General features: G+C 38.0%; 1 protein-coding gene across 1 annotated transcript; it reads right to left on the minus strand.

Moving 5' to 3' along the window:
- Positions 1-296: 296 nt before the first annotated feature.
- On the minus strand, positions 297-13518 carry LOC121869213. Its single transcript, XM_042370453.1, has 5 exons — positions 13485-13518; positions 11201-11314; positions 7582-7689; positions 7233-7405; positions 297-1272 (listed from the first exon to the last, which is right to left on the minus strand). Exons 3-5 carry the CDS (start codon positions 7585-7587, stop codon positions 504-506), a joined length of 948 nt encoding a protein of 315 aa, XP_042226387.1. The 5' UTR covers positions 7588-7689; positions 11201-11314; positions 13485-13518; the 3' UTR covers positions 297-503.
- Between the last annotated feature and the right edge of the window lie 592 nt (positions 13519-14110).

Below are 14110 nucleotides of genomic sequence, written 5' to 3' on the forward strand. Positions count from 1 at the left end.
CATTATTTAAAGAATATAGTTTGTGCTATGATTGACGATACGATGATTCACCTTACACCAAAATATTGGAGGAAACATCACCGTTGTTATTCAAGGCTTTACTGTACTGCAAGCAAAAAACAAGCATCATAGTAGGTGACACAGGCATGGTAGGTGACACAGAGGCATGGTAGGTGATGCAGGTAACAGTTATGCTGAGATTTTCAGATAATTTTATATATCTCGCATTTCCTGAGTTATACTATAATACATTCAGAGACCATATCCATGCCGAAAGGTATAGGATTTAGACAGTACTAGAAATTAAAATATATATCTGAATTCCAAACACACTTGAAGTCTTTCCTAAAATGATTCAGCCAGAGACTTTCATAGTACTTACTACCTACTACATACAGTACAAGTACAGTAAATACAAGTAACTCATATGAGAAATATATTTAGGAGACAAAATGGGAATTTTTGTAGATTTGCTTTATGTTATTGTGTCATAAAAACTGAGACTATTTATAATAAAAATCTTTGAATCCACAAATTACATGATCTATCTGATACCACGCCACATTATCACCACCACACCCAGCATCTTCCAAACAACTTTCAGAGTGAGTGAATTTCCCCAGTTGTGTTGTCAAGAATTTACTTGGGGTGAACTGATTTTCACAGACATAAGAAGAGACTGTTGGAGTTTCCACAATTGGTTCTATCCTCTTAGAAGCATTTATAGGACTTTCTAAGGTGGGTCTTACACAAGAAGTTCTCTGGTTATTTAGATAATGGCTTTGATTAAAATTATTTGTTTTCCCTTTACTGGATGCCTTCAGAGAAAATGTTTTTTTAAGAGTAGATGAACTCATTTCTTTTTCTTCAGCTAAGGGGGAAAAATCATTTGTGTTGAGTGAACTGCTGTGGTTGTTGGTTTCACTTGAAAAAGAGTGACATTTTGACACACTGGGTGGATGAAAACCTAAAGATCTTTTTTCTGCAATATTGCTACAATGAACAATACCAGCACCCACAGTGGGAGTAAAGTCCATTAAAATTGAGGGAGGCGGGCGAAGATGACGGACATTAATTTGGACAACTTGGGCACGAAAATTTGGAGAATATCCAGGTTGAGGTATAAGATCACAAGGGGTTATATCTGGTGCAGAAAATTCTGTCTGGTCAGATGTGGCAGGAGAGTGCATCTTCTGTAACAAAATCCACACCTTCTGAACATTAAAGGATTTACTCACAAGCTTCAGCAAGTCATCGTTTGTTACTAGAACTCTGAAATAAATATGAATAAGGATATTAATTGATAGATACAGAATTTGTTAAAAACTGATGAAGAGATGGATTCACCTCATCAAGAACAGAGCCATGTGACATCCTTTACCCCTAACCTACCTCACCCAGAACAGAGCCATGTGACATCCTTTACCCCTAACCTACCTTACCCAGAACAGACATGTGACATCCTTTACCCCAAACCTACCTCACCCAGAACAGAGCCATGTGACATCCTTTACCCCTAACCTACCTCACCCAGAACAGAGCCATGTGACATCCTTTACCCCTAACTTACCTCACACAGAACAGACATGTGACATCCTTTACCCCAAACCTACCTCACCCAGAACAGACATGTGACATCCTTTACCCCTAACCTACCTCACCCAGAACAGACATGTGACATCCTTTACCCCTAACCTACCTCACCCAGAACAGACATGTGACATCCTTACCAACCCCCACCAGAACAGCCATGTGACCCTCCTAACCTACCTCACCCAGAACAGAGCCATGTGACATCCTTTACCCCTAACCTACCTCACCCAGAACAGACATGTGACATCCTTTAAACTCCACCCAGAACAGACATACATCTCACCCAGAACAGACATGTGACATCCTTACCCCTAACCTACTCTGTGACATCCTTTACCCTAACCTACCTCACCCAGAACAGAGCCATGTGACATCCTTTACCCCTAACCTACCTCACCCAGAACAGACATGTGACATCCTTTACCCCTAACCTACCTCACCCAGAACAGACATGTGACATCCTTTACCCCTAACCTACCTCACCCAGAACAGACATGTGACATCCTTTACCCCTAACCTACCTCACCCAGAACAGAGCCATGTGATAACTTTTACCTCACCCATCCACTGCCTCACATTCCAAGGGTTGATGCCATCATTGCAAGATATAAATGCGTTCATTTATTTAGATAAATATAGTACAGTGGTCCCTCGGTTAACGAACGCCTCGGTTAACGAAATTTTGGTTAACGAATTACCTTCCATAAGAATCTTCAATTCGGTTAACGAAATCCTTACAAAAAATCAGATTTTGTTTTGAACATCAGCTGATAAGCTGAGGAGGTACTCAGCCAATTCAGTGATCTCTTCTATGTTTACATTCAAATTAATCACTATCTTATAAGAATTCCAGCAATGCAAATTAAATTCACCCCGGTCACTTCTATTAAATTTGATAAGCAAAAAACAAAAACTCAATCTAAAGGACATAAATTAACAATTAAATATTTCACACCACAGGTGCCAACTGTCAAACATGTCACTGTCACCCCTCCCTCCCTCCCCCCCACCTTCCTGAGAAACATTTGGGGAAAAGGACTAGGTTTACAGGTTGAAAAATAAATAATACCTCAGACTTAAGTTAGGATAATATAATTTGCATTGCTGAAATCCTTGCAAGACAGGGAATAATTTGAATATAAACGTCATATATTTTGCACAAGAGATAAAATTAATCACCTGCATCACATTACAGTAGTGATTTAAGAGTTCTAGTGTATATGTACGATATATACAGTATAGTGATTTAAGGGCGATTTAAGGGAATTTTATGAGTGTTTCTGACTTTATGCATTTTTGGCTTTACTTTGTATAGTATACTTTTCTGTGAGCTGGAACCAATTACCCAATATCCCATCGAAACAATGGTTTCGATTAACGAAATTTTTGGTTAACGAACGACCTTCTGGAACGAATTGTGTTCGTTAACCGAGTACTCAAAACCTGTACAGTACTATAGTGTAACTGTATTTACCAGTACCCAATTGAAGCATTCTTATGTCACCCCAAGGTAAGTATAACAACTTTAGGAACACATATCAATTTATAATGGTATAATGACCTTCTTTAGTGCTCTCTTCTTAGGATCACATCTGGAGTGCTAAGCAAGATATTAATATACTATGTGAAAGATACAGAATGAGAGGATCAACAATGGGATCAGACTACTGTACTACCTGTGGTTTTCAAAACTTAACCTCTTACCACAGTAACTTAGTCGGTCCATCGTAGGAGACCCAGAGTGGCCGGCAGTAATGTTTGTGGTACATCAGAATTAACCAGGACATTAAAGGAGAAGAGCAAGGTTTACTGTATCTTTTTCAGCATTTACACAGTGTCTCATATAAGATTTGGTAGCAATATTAGCTCTGCCCGCTCTAGGCCCAGCCAATGACATCATGGCCTCCTGTGGGTTCTGCCATTGTTCCACTGAAATGTTCCATTGTCCTCAGATGTATTAGGGTATTTTGTGTGAAGTCTCAATATTTTGAGGTAAAAATGGCAGAATCACAGGATATTAGAGGCAATCTGAGTAGTGAATAATATATCCCAACCATGAAAATCTTAAGTGATTCTTTGTTGGAGGATAGCATAGAAAGTGAGGATTTCAGTCACTTAGAAGACTGTAAAGTTAGAGTACGTCCCAGCAAGAAACACCAGGGGGGTAAATGGACGAGTTGATGGTTCTTGGTAAACACAAGAAATACACTCTGCCACGTACGTAGAGTGATACGGTAAATAAAATTTGTAATCAAAGTTTAAAGTCCTGCTATAATAGTCAAGATAAGTTTATGTCTCTAGAAACAGGGCTGCCATTTGCAATGACATCACTAGTTTCAAACTCATCGCTGCAGTCACAGGTAGTAGAAAGGATGACCTATTCAGACCCCAAATGCCACATTCAGGTAAGTTTTAATGGTGTTTTTTTTATGGTCTAAGTCATGGACATTTCGTAACTTAAGAAATATGCTGTGAAGAGCAACTTATGACATAAAAAAACCTCTTATGTTCACACCAGCTCAGCTGTAATGTATTCTTACCTGGTAGACTTTCTCTTTTTTTTCAGTGCACTTACAGAGTACCGTATATACTCGTCTATAACCCTCCCTCGTTTATAGGTTGACCCTGATTTTTTAACCAAGAAATCGTTAATTTGTGATATTCCTTGTTTATAGGTCGACCCAAGTTTTTGAGGGTAATGGAACAACAAAACCTGCAGTAAAAACACTCTACGTCCTATAAACTGAGGCTTGCCATGCCTGAAACACCGAGTGCCGAAGGCAAATTGTTTACCATTTATTATTACGACACTTTACACTGAAACACGGGTAGTTTCAACAAAAATATTGTATATTTCCATTCAAGTATTTATTCAAGTCAATTAGGAGGGAATATTATTGTAATACAACAGTTTTTTAACTGAAAACCATTCAAAAAGCAAAAGAAGGCGAAAGTCATTGTTTTCGTCACGATTTTATCCCACTTTCCACTGTAATACGTACGTCATTTCAGCAAAAATATTACATTTCCATGAATATATTATATCAAGCACAGTATGAATAGAATACCACTAACATAACAGTATTTTAACCGAAAACTATTAAAACAACGAGTAACATATCTTGAACATCGGAAGTTTAGGTAAAGTCTTTTGTTTTCATCATGTAGTTTATCCTAATTTACATTGAAATACATCACGTTTCAGCAAAACTACTATTTGTTTCTGAGAATATGGAAATGTAATATTTTTGCTGAAATGACGTACGTATTACATTGGAAAGTGGGATAAAATCGTGACGAAAACGATGACTTTCGCTTTCTTTCGTTCAAAAGATGCTACAGTAATCGCTTTTCGAATGGTTTTCAGTTAGAAAACTGTTGTATTACAATAATATTCTATCCTAATTCACTTGTGATGTAACAGTTTTTTTAACTGAAAACGATTCGAAAAACACGTGTACCGTCAAGCTGATACGGCAGAGCCCTGGTCGTGGAGGCTTTGTTTTTGCATCGGCCCTTCTTAAGCAGCCTTTAATTTTAGCATGCAAGGGATCTGCCCTGGCAACTGGTGGTGCGTCGTTTCCATTGTTTACTGGTAAATATTTTTCAACCTAACGAAACTATTACCCGTTTAAAGGTCGACCCCCAATTTTTTGCCAAAAAATTTGATCTTAAAAACTCGAACTACACAGGGTATATACAGCATATCAGTACTAGATGGAGATACGAGTAAATTTAGAAGTATAATGACATTGTCTGGACTTTGTTTTGAGAGTGCCTGGTGTTAGTTCACATGACAATATAGTGCTGTTATTGTTTTGATGATTCGCTGATGAACCACTGGGATATATCATCATTTATATTAATTAATAGGTAAAATTTTACTATAAACTACCATAAGTATTTTGCTGTTTAGATTCGAGATAAGTTATACACTGTACAGTATTGGGTAAATTTTAAATTTTGGTCATCCCTGTACTTAGACATGTAGACTTATGTTTTTTTTCTTATGGTTTGCGATGTGTTATGAATGATTTAGACCTTCATTTCTATTGAAAATCACTAGTTTTGTGTTACTACCCGCCCTTACCGATGTATGTTAAACTAACCTTATAACTCATCATACCCTAACCTAACTTAACCTAACATGATCTGCATTTTCTTATGCGATCGAAAAATGCTTTGCGACAGAATCCTGTAGAGATAATTTGTCTCGTTGTCTAAAGTACTTAAGCCTATAGTTACAATCTTAAGGTTCCCCAGATGACCAAAATAATACCAATATTCTTTGGGATGTTTATACTATGAAATTTGTAGTATGGGCAGCTAATATCCATTGAATTAGTTTATGTGCTTATTAATATTTATATATTCAATATAGCATTACTGTGTTGTACAGTAAAGCACAATTAATTATCTAATAATATTTATTTACAGAGCCGACCAGCCGAGAAGGTTGGACAACTACAGCTGGCTGCCTCCTGCTGGGAAGCTCGCACCAACCAGTGACGTCACAACCAATCACAGAGCTTTTTGCAGTCATGTGACTTTTAATCAACTTTAACTCTTATTTTGGAACCTTTTGGCCCAATTTATTTTAAAATATCATTACCATAGTGAATTTAAGCATTTTATTTATCCACTGACCTGCAATCTTACGAAAAAATTCCTAACGTCAACTCGTCCATTATCATCAGGTGCTGGTTTTTCCCAGGCACCGACTCACAAATACTGTACAGTATTACCCCGCCTAACGCGGTTTCACTTAACGCGTTTTATCATATACGCGGTGCCTCGCCAGAGCTGAACTTTCACTTAACGCGGAATTTTTCATCATATACGCGGGAAGCGGCGCGGGCACGATGCGCACAAGGTCGCCCAGTCATCAAAACATTACCGAGTTCTTCACCCGCCACCCACCACAGCCGGCCCAAGTCAGTGATAGTGATAATTATAGTGAGGATATGGACTTATATGGCCTTTGAGGGGTTTGACAAAGAGGCCCTGCAAGCCTCTGTGGTGGATAGTGATACAATTGATACAAGTGATACAGGTGAGGGCCAATAATCTGCCCTCTGCCTCGGAACCAACCCCCCATCCCCGTGTGCCCAGCCATCTTTTCTACTAATGCAAGTGTTAAAAAACCTAATATTATTGATATTTCTCTTAATTATTAATTGTGTGTGCATACCATCATAAAGTTAAGATAAAATTTTTACTACAACATAGTTGTGTGTCGTCAAAAAGTGGAGTTTGGGGGTCGGGCCAGTCTCTATTGGAATTAATCCCATATGTTCTGTTGTTCACTTAACGCGGTTTTCACTTAACGCGGTACCCTGTGGGTTCAATTGACCGCGTTAAGCGGGGTACTACTGTACAGTGTAATATCAGGTTTTTCCTCAAAATTTTCTGTGACACAAGGAAGTTTTCCATGGAAATTAAATTAAATGGTAGTTTCATGTTTATACATTTACAGTACTGTATTTTATTAAGGTGGTGTATTGACTGTATGGAGAAAATTCTGAACAAGTTCATTGTTATAGTAATGCATTTTACAGTCATACCTCCATTATCAATACATGATGATGAGACCTAAAGCTAAATGATGTATAAAATTTACAACACTAATATATTCTTACCGAAAGAACTGCATTACAGTTTGTCGACCATTTGAAACTTCACACTCGGCAGGTGCTGAAGAGCAGTCACGGGGGAAAATGATGGAGAAAACTTCCTGGCCAGATATTATGGAGCTCCCCAAAATGACATTGACTGCCATTACATGACCATCATTCAACTCGGTGCGCAGCGTCTGAAAAACACGTTGTAAAAGTGAATGTCTTGTTTTGCAGTCATCTTCTGCTCTTTATTTCTCAAATATTAAATTGGTAGAAAATCACCAAAATGTGGTTGAAAAATCAGATACAGAAAGGTGATTTCTGTTAAACTATTAAGGTGGAGAAAAATTTTACAGACGAAAATATTTACCTGCATTATGATATTGAAATCTTCCAAACAATTATTGACCTTAGTCAGCCACCGTTGTCTCTTGCTACGCAGTGTACATCTAGCAATTTCTTCTTTTCTGCTGTAAACCTGGAAAATCAAAGCTTATTGTAGACTAACTGCCATAAAATAAAAAGGTGAGGGTCCTTCACTTGAGGCCGCTTAATCTTACCCTAAGGAGAAAGATTCAGTGTCTACGCTATTATAAAATGCTAGATCTCAACCTCTCAACTCCCAACTGGTGACTATGTGGGTCACTGTTTAGGCTGGTGTTGGTGCCCCTGCCTCAGTGACTGTCTTCAAACTGGCAAAATTGAACTTGTAATCAGCCTCCTGAAAGTTTCTACTGTATATTGCTGTTTTGATAATTAATTATACCAGTTATTTATATGTTATTCCTTTGCACATTAACAAAAAATAAGTTAGGCAATTTAAAAGAATGCAGAAAATAAAATTGACTATGAAAGTCACCCAACACATCCAAATGCCAGCAGTTTGTTTACGGCCACAGCTGACTGCTGAGATCAGGCAAGGATGTCCTGTTCACCTTATTTTACTCAAGATGCGAGTCACTGTCTCCTTGAACGTGTCAAGGTGAGAAAAGGGATAATTTTCAACAAAGTGATGGAGGGCAGGATAATCCCAGTGAAAGCAAGAGCATTACAGGACATCACCCATGCCTTGACTGCTGCAAAATTGGGGCCAAGCAAAACAGTCAAGTGAAAATTATTTGGGAAAATATGAAGAACTGGTGAGCTTCACAGGAGATTAAAGATTTTAAGTGCAAAAGCTTACCATTAGTTGAAGAAATATAGAGGCAAAGATTAAGATTATAATGGTTAGAAGTGTGTTTCACCCACAATTTCCCTTGAGGTGTAAGCACTGTCTTCTTTGTCAGGAATTTCACATTCTTGGAGGAAAGGTTTAGTTTAATAAACCAGATCTAACCTAACTTAATTAATGTATTACCGAGTAACTAACCAAAACTATCCTGACATAATATAACCTTACATAACCTAATTCGGAGTACAGGTTGTACCTCTCTAGTCCGGCAACCTCGGGACCTGACCGGTGCCGGACCATGGAAATTCACCCTTTTCCTGGATAGATAGTGACTTGTGCTTAAGCTTGGAAGCACTAGCACCACTTTCTTACATATCCTAAAACTAAAATTATAAAGTTTTCCTTATTCATGTTTTTGGTGTTTAGTAGGTGATGGTGTTGTTTTCAGTACTTAATGTGTTGTTGTTTTAGGTGTTTAGATGAGGAGGAATCAATAAACTAGAAACTGAATATTAGCATTTTAAAAGTTTGGAAACATGAGGTAAGGTTTTCAAAGGTTTGGTGTTACTTTAGTATTTTACCCCACATTTTCCCTCTAAAGTACTTCAAAGCCCTGCCCACTTTGAACAAGTAATACCATTGGGAATTTTATCGGTTAAAATACTTGAAAAATATAAATTTCCAACAGAAATGCTTTTGAAGAAAAGTGTCTTGGAATTGTCTAAACTACTGATTGCAAAATTTAAAAGACTAGGCGTGCACTACAAGTACATTGCCGCAGATTTTTCAGAGAAAGCGAATTTAAAAATGTTGTGGTCTGGTGTTTATTTTCCTTTTCTATTTTTATCAATGAGTACTGATATGATAATCATTTCTTGTGTAAATGCTTAATTTGGCATATACAGTATTAAACACCTAAGGTGTACACTACTTTATTTTCTTGGCAGTAATGCAGCAGTTTTATGTTTAAGGGGTTAGGGTAGGTTTAAAAAGACATTTGCACAAACTACAAGTGGCCTCTATAAAACAGTTTTATGTTAATGTTAGGTTAGGTTAAGGATAAGGAGAAGGACAAGGTTAGGTTAAGGTTAGGTTAGGTTAAGGTTGGATTGGGTTAGATTAGGTTAGGCTAGTCTAAAAAAAAAATTGCACAAACTATTACTGGTACACTTATCTATAAAACTGAAATTCCTGCATTTTTAAAATAATTTATTATGTTAAATCACTGGCAGGACAGTTGTCAATTATTACCAATGTCGTAATTTCACTGACTGGTAATTATTGATGACTGACTTGCCGGTGATTTAGAATAATAAACAATTATAAAAACGCAGCAATTTAACTGTGTTTTATGGATGAGTGTAGTAGTTTGCGCAATTTTTTTTAGCCTAGCCTAGCCTAGCCTAACCCAACCCAATCTGTTTTATAATGGACACTGTCATAGTTATGGAAAATGTGTTAAATAGTGGTTTCTTCTAAGGTATTATTTTTATTTCAGTCATGTATTGAATTTTAGGATGGTTAATTTTGACGACTGACCCGCTACCGCCTAATTATCTACCGAACGAAGTAATTTCCATAAAATGGTGGCTGGTGGTACCCTCTGTTAGCAGCATAACTTTAACATACCTTGTTGGCAGTGTGTTCCTGTTGTGTAGGTGTGGACCGTGGTGGCTGGTGGTACCCTCTGTTAGCAGCATAACTTTAACATACCTTGTTGGCAGTGTGTTCCTGTTGTGTAGGTGCTTCACCGTGGTGGCTGGTGGTGTCCTCTGTTAGCAGCATAACTTTAACATACCTTGTTGGCAGTGTGTTCCTGTTGTGTAGGTGCTTCACCGTGGTGGCTGGTGGTGTCCTCTGTTAGCAGCATAACTTTAACATACCTTGTTGGCAGTGTGTTCCTGTTGTGTAGGTGCTTCACCGTGGTGGCTGGTGGTGTCCTCTGTTAGCAGCATAACTTTAACATACCTTGTTGGCAGTGTGTTCCTGTTGTGTAGGTGCTTCACCGTGGTGGCTGGTGGTACCCTCTGTTAGCAGCATAACTTTAACATACCTTGTTGGCAGTGTGTTCCTGTTGTGTAGGTGCTTCACCGTGGTGGCTGGTGGTGTCCTCTGTTAGCAGCATAACTTTAACATACCTTGTTGGCAGTGTGTTCCTGTTGTGTAGGTGCTTCACCGTGGTGGCTGGTGGTGTCCTCTGTTAGCAGCATAACTTTAACATACCTTGTTGGCAGTGTGTTCCTGTTGTGTAGGTGCTTCACCGTGGTGGCTGGTGGTACCCTCTGTTAGCAGCATAACTTTAACATACCTTGTTGGCAGTGTGTTCCTGTTGTGTAGGTGCTTCACCGTGGTGGCTGGTGGTACCCTCTGTTAGCAGCATAACTTTAACATACCTTGTTGGCAGTGTGTTCCTGTTGTGTAGGTGCTTCACCGTGGTGGCTGGTGGTGTCCTCTGTTAGCAGCATAACTTTAACATACCTTGTTGGCAGTGTGTTCCTGTTGTGTAGGTGCTTCACCGTGGTGGCTGGTGGTACCCTCTGTTAGCAGCATAACTTTAACATACCTTGTTGGCAGTGTGTTCCTGTTGTGTAGGTGCTTCACCGTGGTGGCTGGTGGTACCCTCTGTTAGCAGCATAACTTTAACATACCTTGTTGGCAGTGTGTTCCTGTTGTGTAGGTGCTTCACCGTGGTGGCTGGTGGTGTCCTCTGTTAGCAGCATAACTTTAACATACCTTGTTGGCAGTGTGTTCCTGTTGTGTAGGTGCTTCACCGTGGTGGCTGGTGGTACCCTCTGTTAGCAGCATAACTTTAACATACCTTGTTGGCAGTGTGTTCCTGTTGTGTAGGTGCTTCACCGTGGTGGCTGGTGGTGTCCTCTGTCTTGGCTACTTCTCGCACTAATGCGCCAAACTGAACAGGAATTTGATTTCGCTGATAAAGAATAAATTTCAAAAAGTCTTCGACAATCACTGCACGAGACTGTTTAGTGAGAGTTGTATCTAATTTCACGTCAACGTTAATAGTTTCTTTGCCTCTCTGTCCAGCATGTTTGGAAGGCTGCTCAAGGGGTTAAATCATCACACTCAAGGGGTTAAATCATCATACTCAAGGGGTTAAATCATCATACTCAAGGGTTTAAATCATCATAGTCAAGGGGTTAAATCATCATACTCAAGGGGTTAAATCATCATACTCAAGGGGTTAAATCATCATAGTCAAGGGGTTAAATCGTCATAGTCAAGGGGTTAAATCGTCATACTCAAGGGGTTAAATCATCATACTCAAGGGGTTAAGTCATCATACTCAAGGGGTTAAATCGTCATAGTCAAGGGGTTAAATCATCATACTCAAGGGGTTAAATCATCATACTCAAGGGGTTAAGTCGTCATAGTCAAGGGGTTAAATCATCATACTCAAGGGGTTAAATCATCGTAGTCAAGGGGTTAAATCATCATACTCAAGGGGTTAAGTCATCATACTCAAGGGGTTAAATCATCATACTCAAGGGGTTAAGTCATCATACTCAAGGGGTTAAATCATCATACTCAAGGGGTTAAATCATCATACTCAAAGGGGTTGGGTTAGGTTAGGTTCTACACATCATTTAATAACATACAATTAACGTGTCAAATAATGGTGGTAATCTGTGGCCACATGACCTATAATACTGGCGACACTTCCCTCAGTCTTATAAGTCATGTTAATATTTTATTTTATCCATTATGACCTCATTAACTGGATGACATGATGTGGTAGAGTATTATGACCTCATTAACTGGATGACATGATGTGGTAGAGTATTATGACCTCATTAACTGGATGACATGATGTGGTAGAGTATTATGACCTCATTAACTGGATGACATGATGTGGTAGAGTATTATGACCTCATTAACTGGATGACATGATGTGGTAGAGTATTATGACCTCATTAACTGGATGACATGATGTGGTAGAGTATTATGACCTCATTAACTGGATGACATGATGTGGTAGAGTATTATGACCTCGGCTGGATGACATGATGTGGTAGAGTATCATGACCTCATTAACTGGATGACATGATGTGGTAGAGTATTATGACCTCATTAACTGGATGACATGATGTGGTAGAGTATTATGACCTCATCATTAACTGGATGACATGATGTGGTAGAGTATTATGACCTCATTAACTGGATGACATGATGTGGTAGAGTATTATGACCTCATTAACTGGATGACATGATGTGGTAGAGTATTATGACCTCATTAACTGGATGACATGATGTGGTAGAGTATTATGACCTCATTAACTGGATGACATGATGTGGTAGAGTATTATGACCTCATTAACTGGATGACATGATGTGGTAGAGTATTATGACCTCATTAACTGGATGACATGATGTGGTAGAGTATTATGACCTCATTAACTGGATGACATGATGTGGTAGAGTATTATGACCTCATTAACTGGATGACATGATGTGGTAGAGTATTAACCTCATTAACTGGATGACATGATGGTAGAGTATTATGACCTCATTAACTGGATGACATGATGTGTAGTATTATGACCTCATTAACTGGATGACATGATGTGGTAGAGTATTATGACCTCATTAACTGGATGACATGATGTGGTAGAGATTTGACCTCATTAACTGGATGACATGATGTGGAAGAGTATTATGACCTATTAACTGGATGATATGATGTGGTAGAGTATTATGACCTCATTAACTGGATGACATGATGTGGTAGAGTATTATGACCTCATTAACTGGATGACATGATGTGGTAGAGTATTATGACCTCATTAACTGGATGACATGATGTGGTAGAGTATTATGACCTCATTAACTGGATGACATGATGTGGTAGAGTATTATGACCTCATTAACTGGATGACATGATGTGGAAGAGTATTATGACCTCATTAACTGGATGACATGATGTGGTAGAGTATTATGACCTCATTAACTGGATGACATGATGTGGTAGAGTATTATGACCTCATTAACTGGATGACATGATGTGGTAGAGTATTATGACCTCATTAACTGGATGACATGATGTGGTAGAGTATTAGACATGATGTTTGGGTGAAATAACTCACCTTAATATATGATGTTCGGTGCTGCTTTCCTCTCCTGGGTAATGTTTATGTAATTACCACGAACGTTATGTCTGGTTAACTTTGTATTTAAAGCGTTAAAAATCTATTTAATTAATGTTAAATTAAGTAAAATAGTTGATTGATATTCTTGTTAATTTTTTAGTGTTATTTAAGGTTAATTTATTAATTATTTTAAGTAAATCGGTATTATTATATGGTGTTGGGGATATATTTTAACATTGACGCCTTTGATGGTCAGCTGAGACGCACCTCACCACGTAAACAAACTCTTCCATTATAATACAAGTGAAGATATCTAACTCCTCTGTGATGTCTTGATGACTATATTATTATATCTAATTTTAAAAGGTGAATTAATTATATGTAAATGTTAAAATATATTATTACTGTAATTAATATTAATATTGCAAAATAAATAATTGTAATTAATGAAGACAACATGGAGTCAAAACGAAGACAAATTTAATTAAGTATTGTAAAGCATCAATAATTATATACTTATCATTAAATTATATACGATAATATATTACCTAACATCTATAAATACATTTCATATAATATAATTAACAAAACAATTAACGAAGATATCTCGGCAGCGATGTGAA

This window comes from Homarus americanus, unplaced genomic scaffold (genome assembly GCF_018991925.1).
Source record: "Homarus americanus isolate GMGI-L3 unplaced genomic scaffold, GMGI_Hamer_2.0 scaffold51128, whole genome shotgun sequence".
NCBI lineage: Eukaryota > Metazoa > Arthropoda > Malacostraca > Decapoda > Nephropidae > Homarus > Homarus americanus.

Bases quoted from the DNA above. Each gene is read 5' to 3' on its own strand.
- LOC121869213 (XM_042370453.1), bottom strand. The intron at 1,273-7,232 runs GTAAGAATATAT...TATTTATTTCAG, and splicing joins ACTGTAATGCAGTTCTTTCG to AGTTCTAGTAACAAACGATG.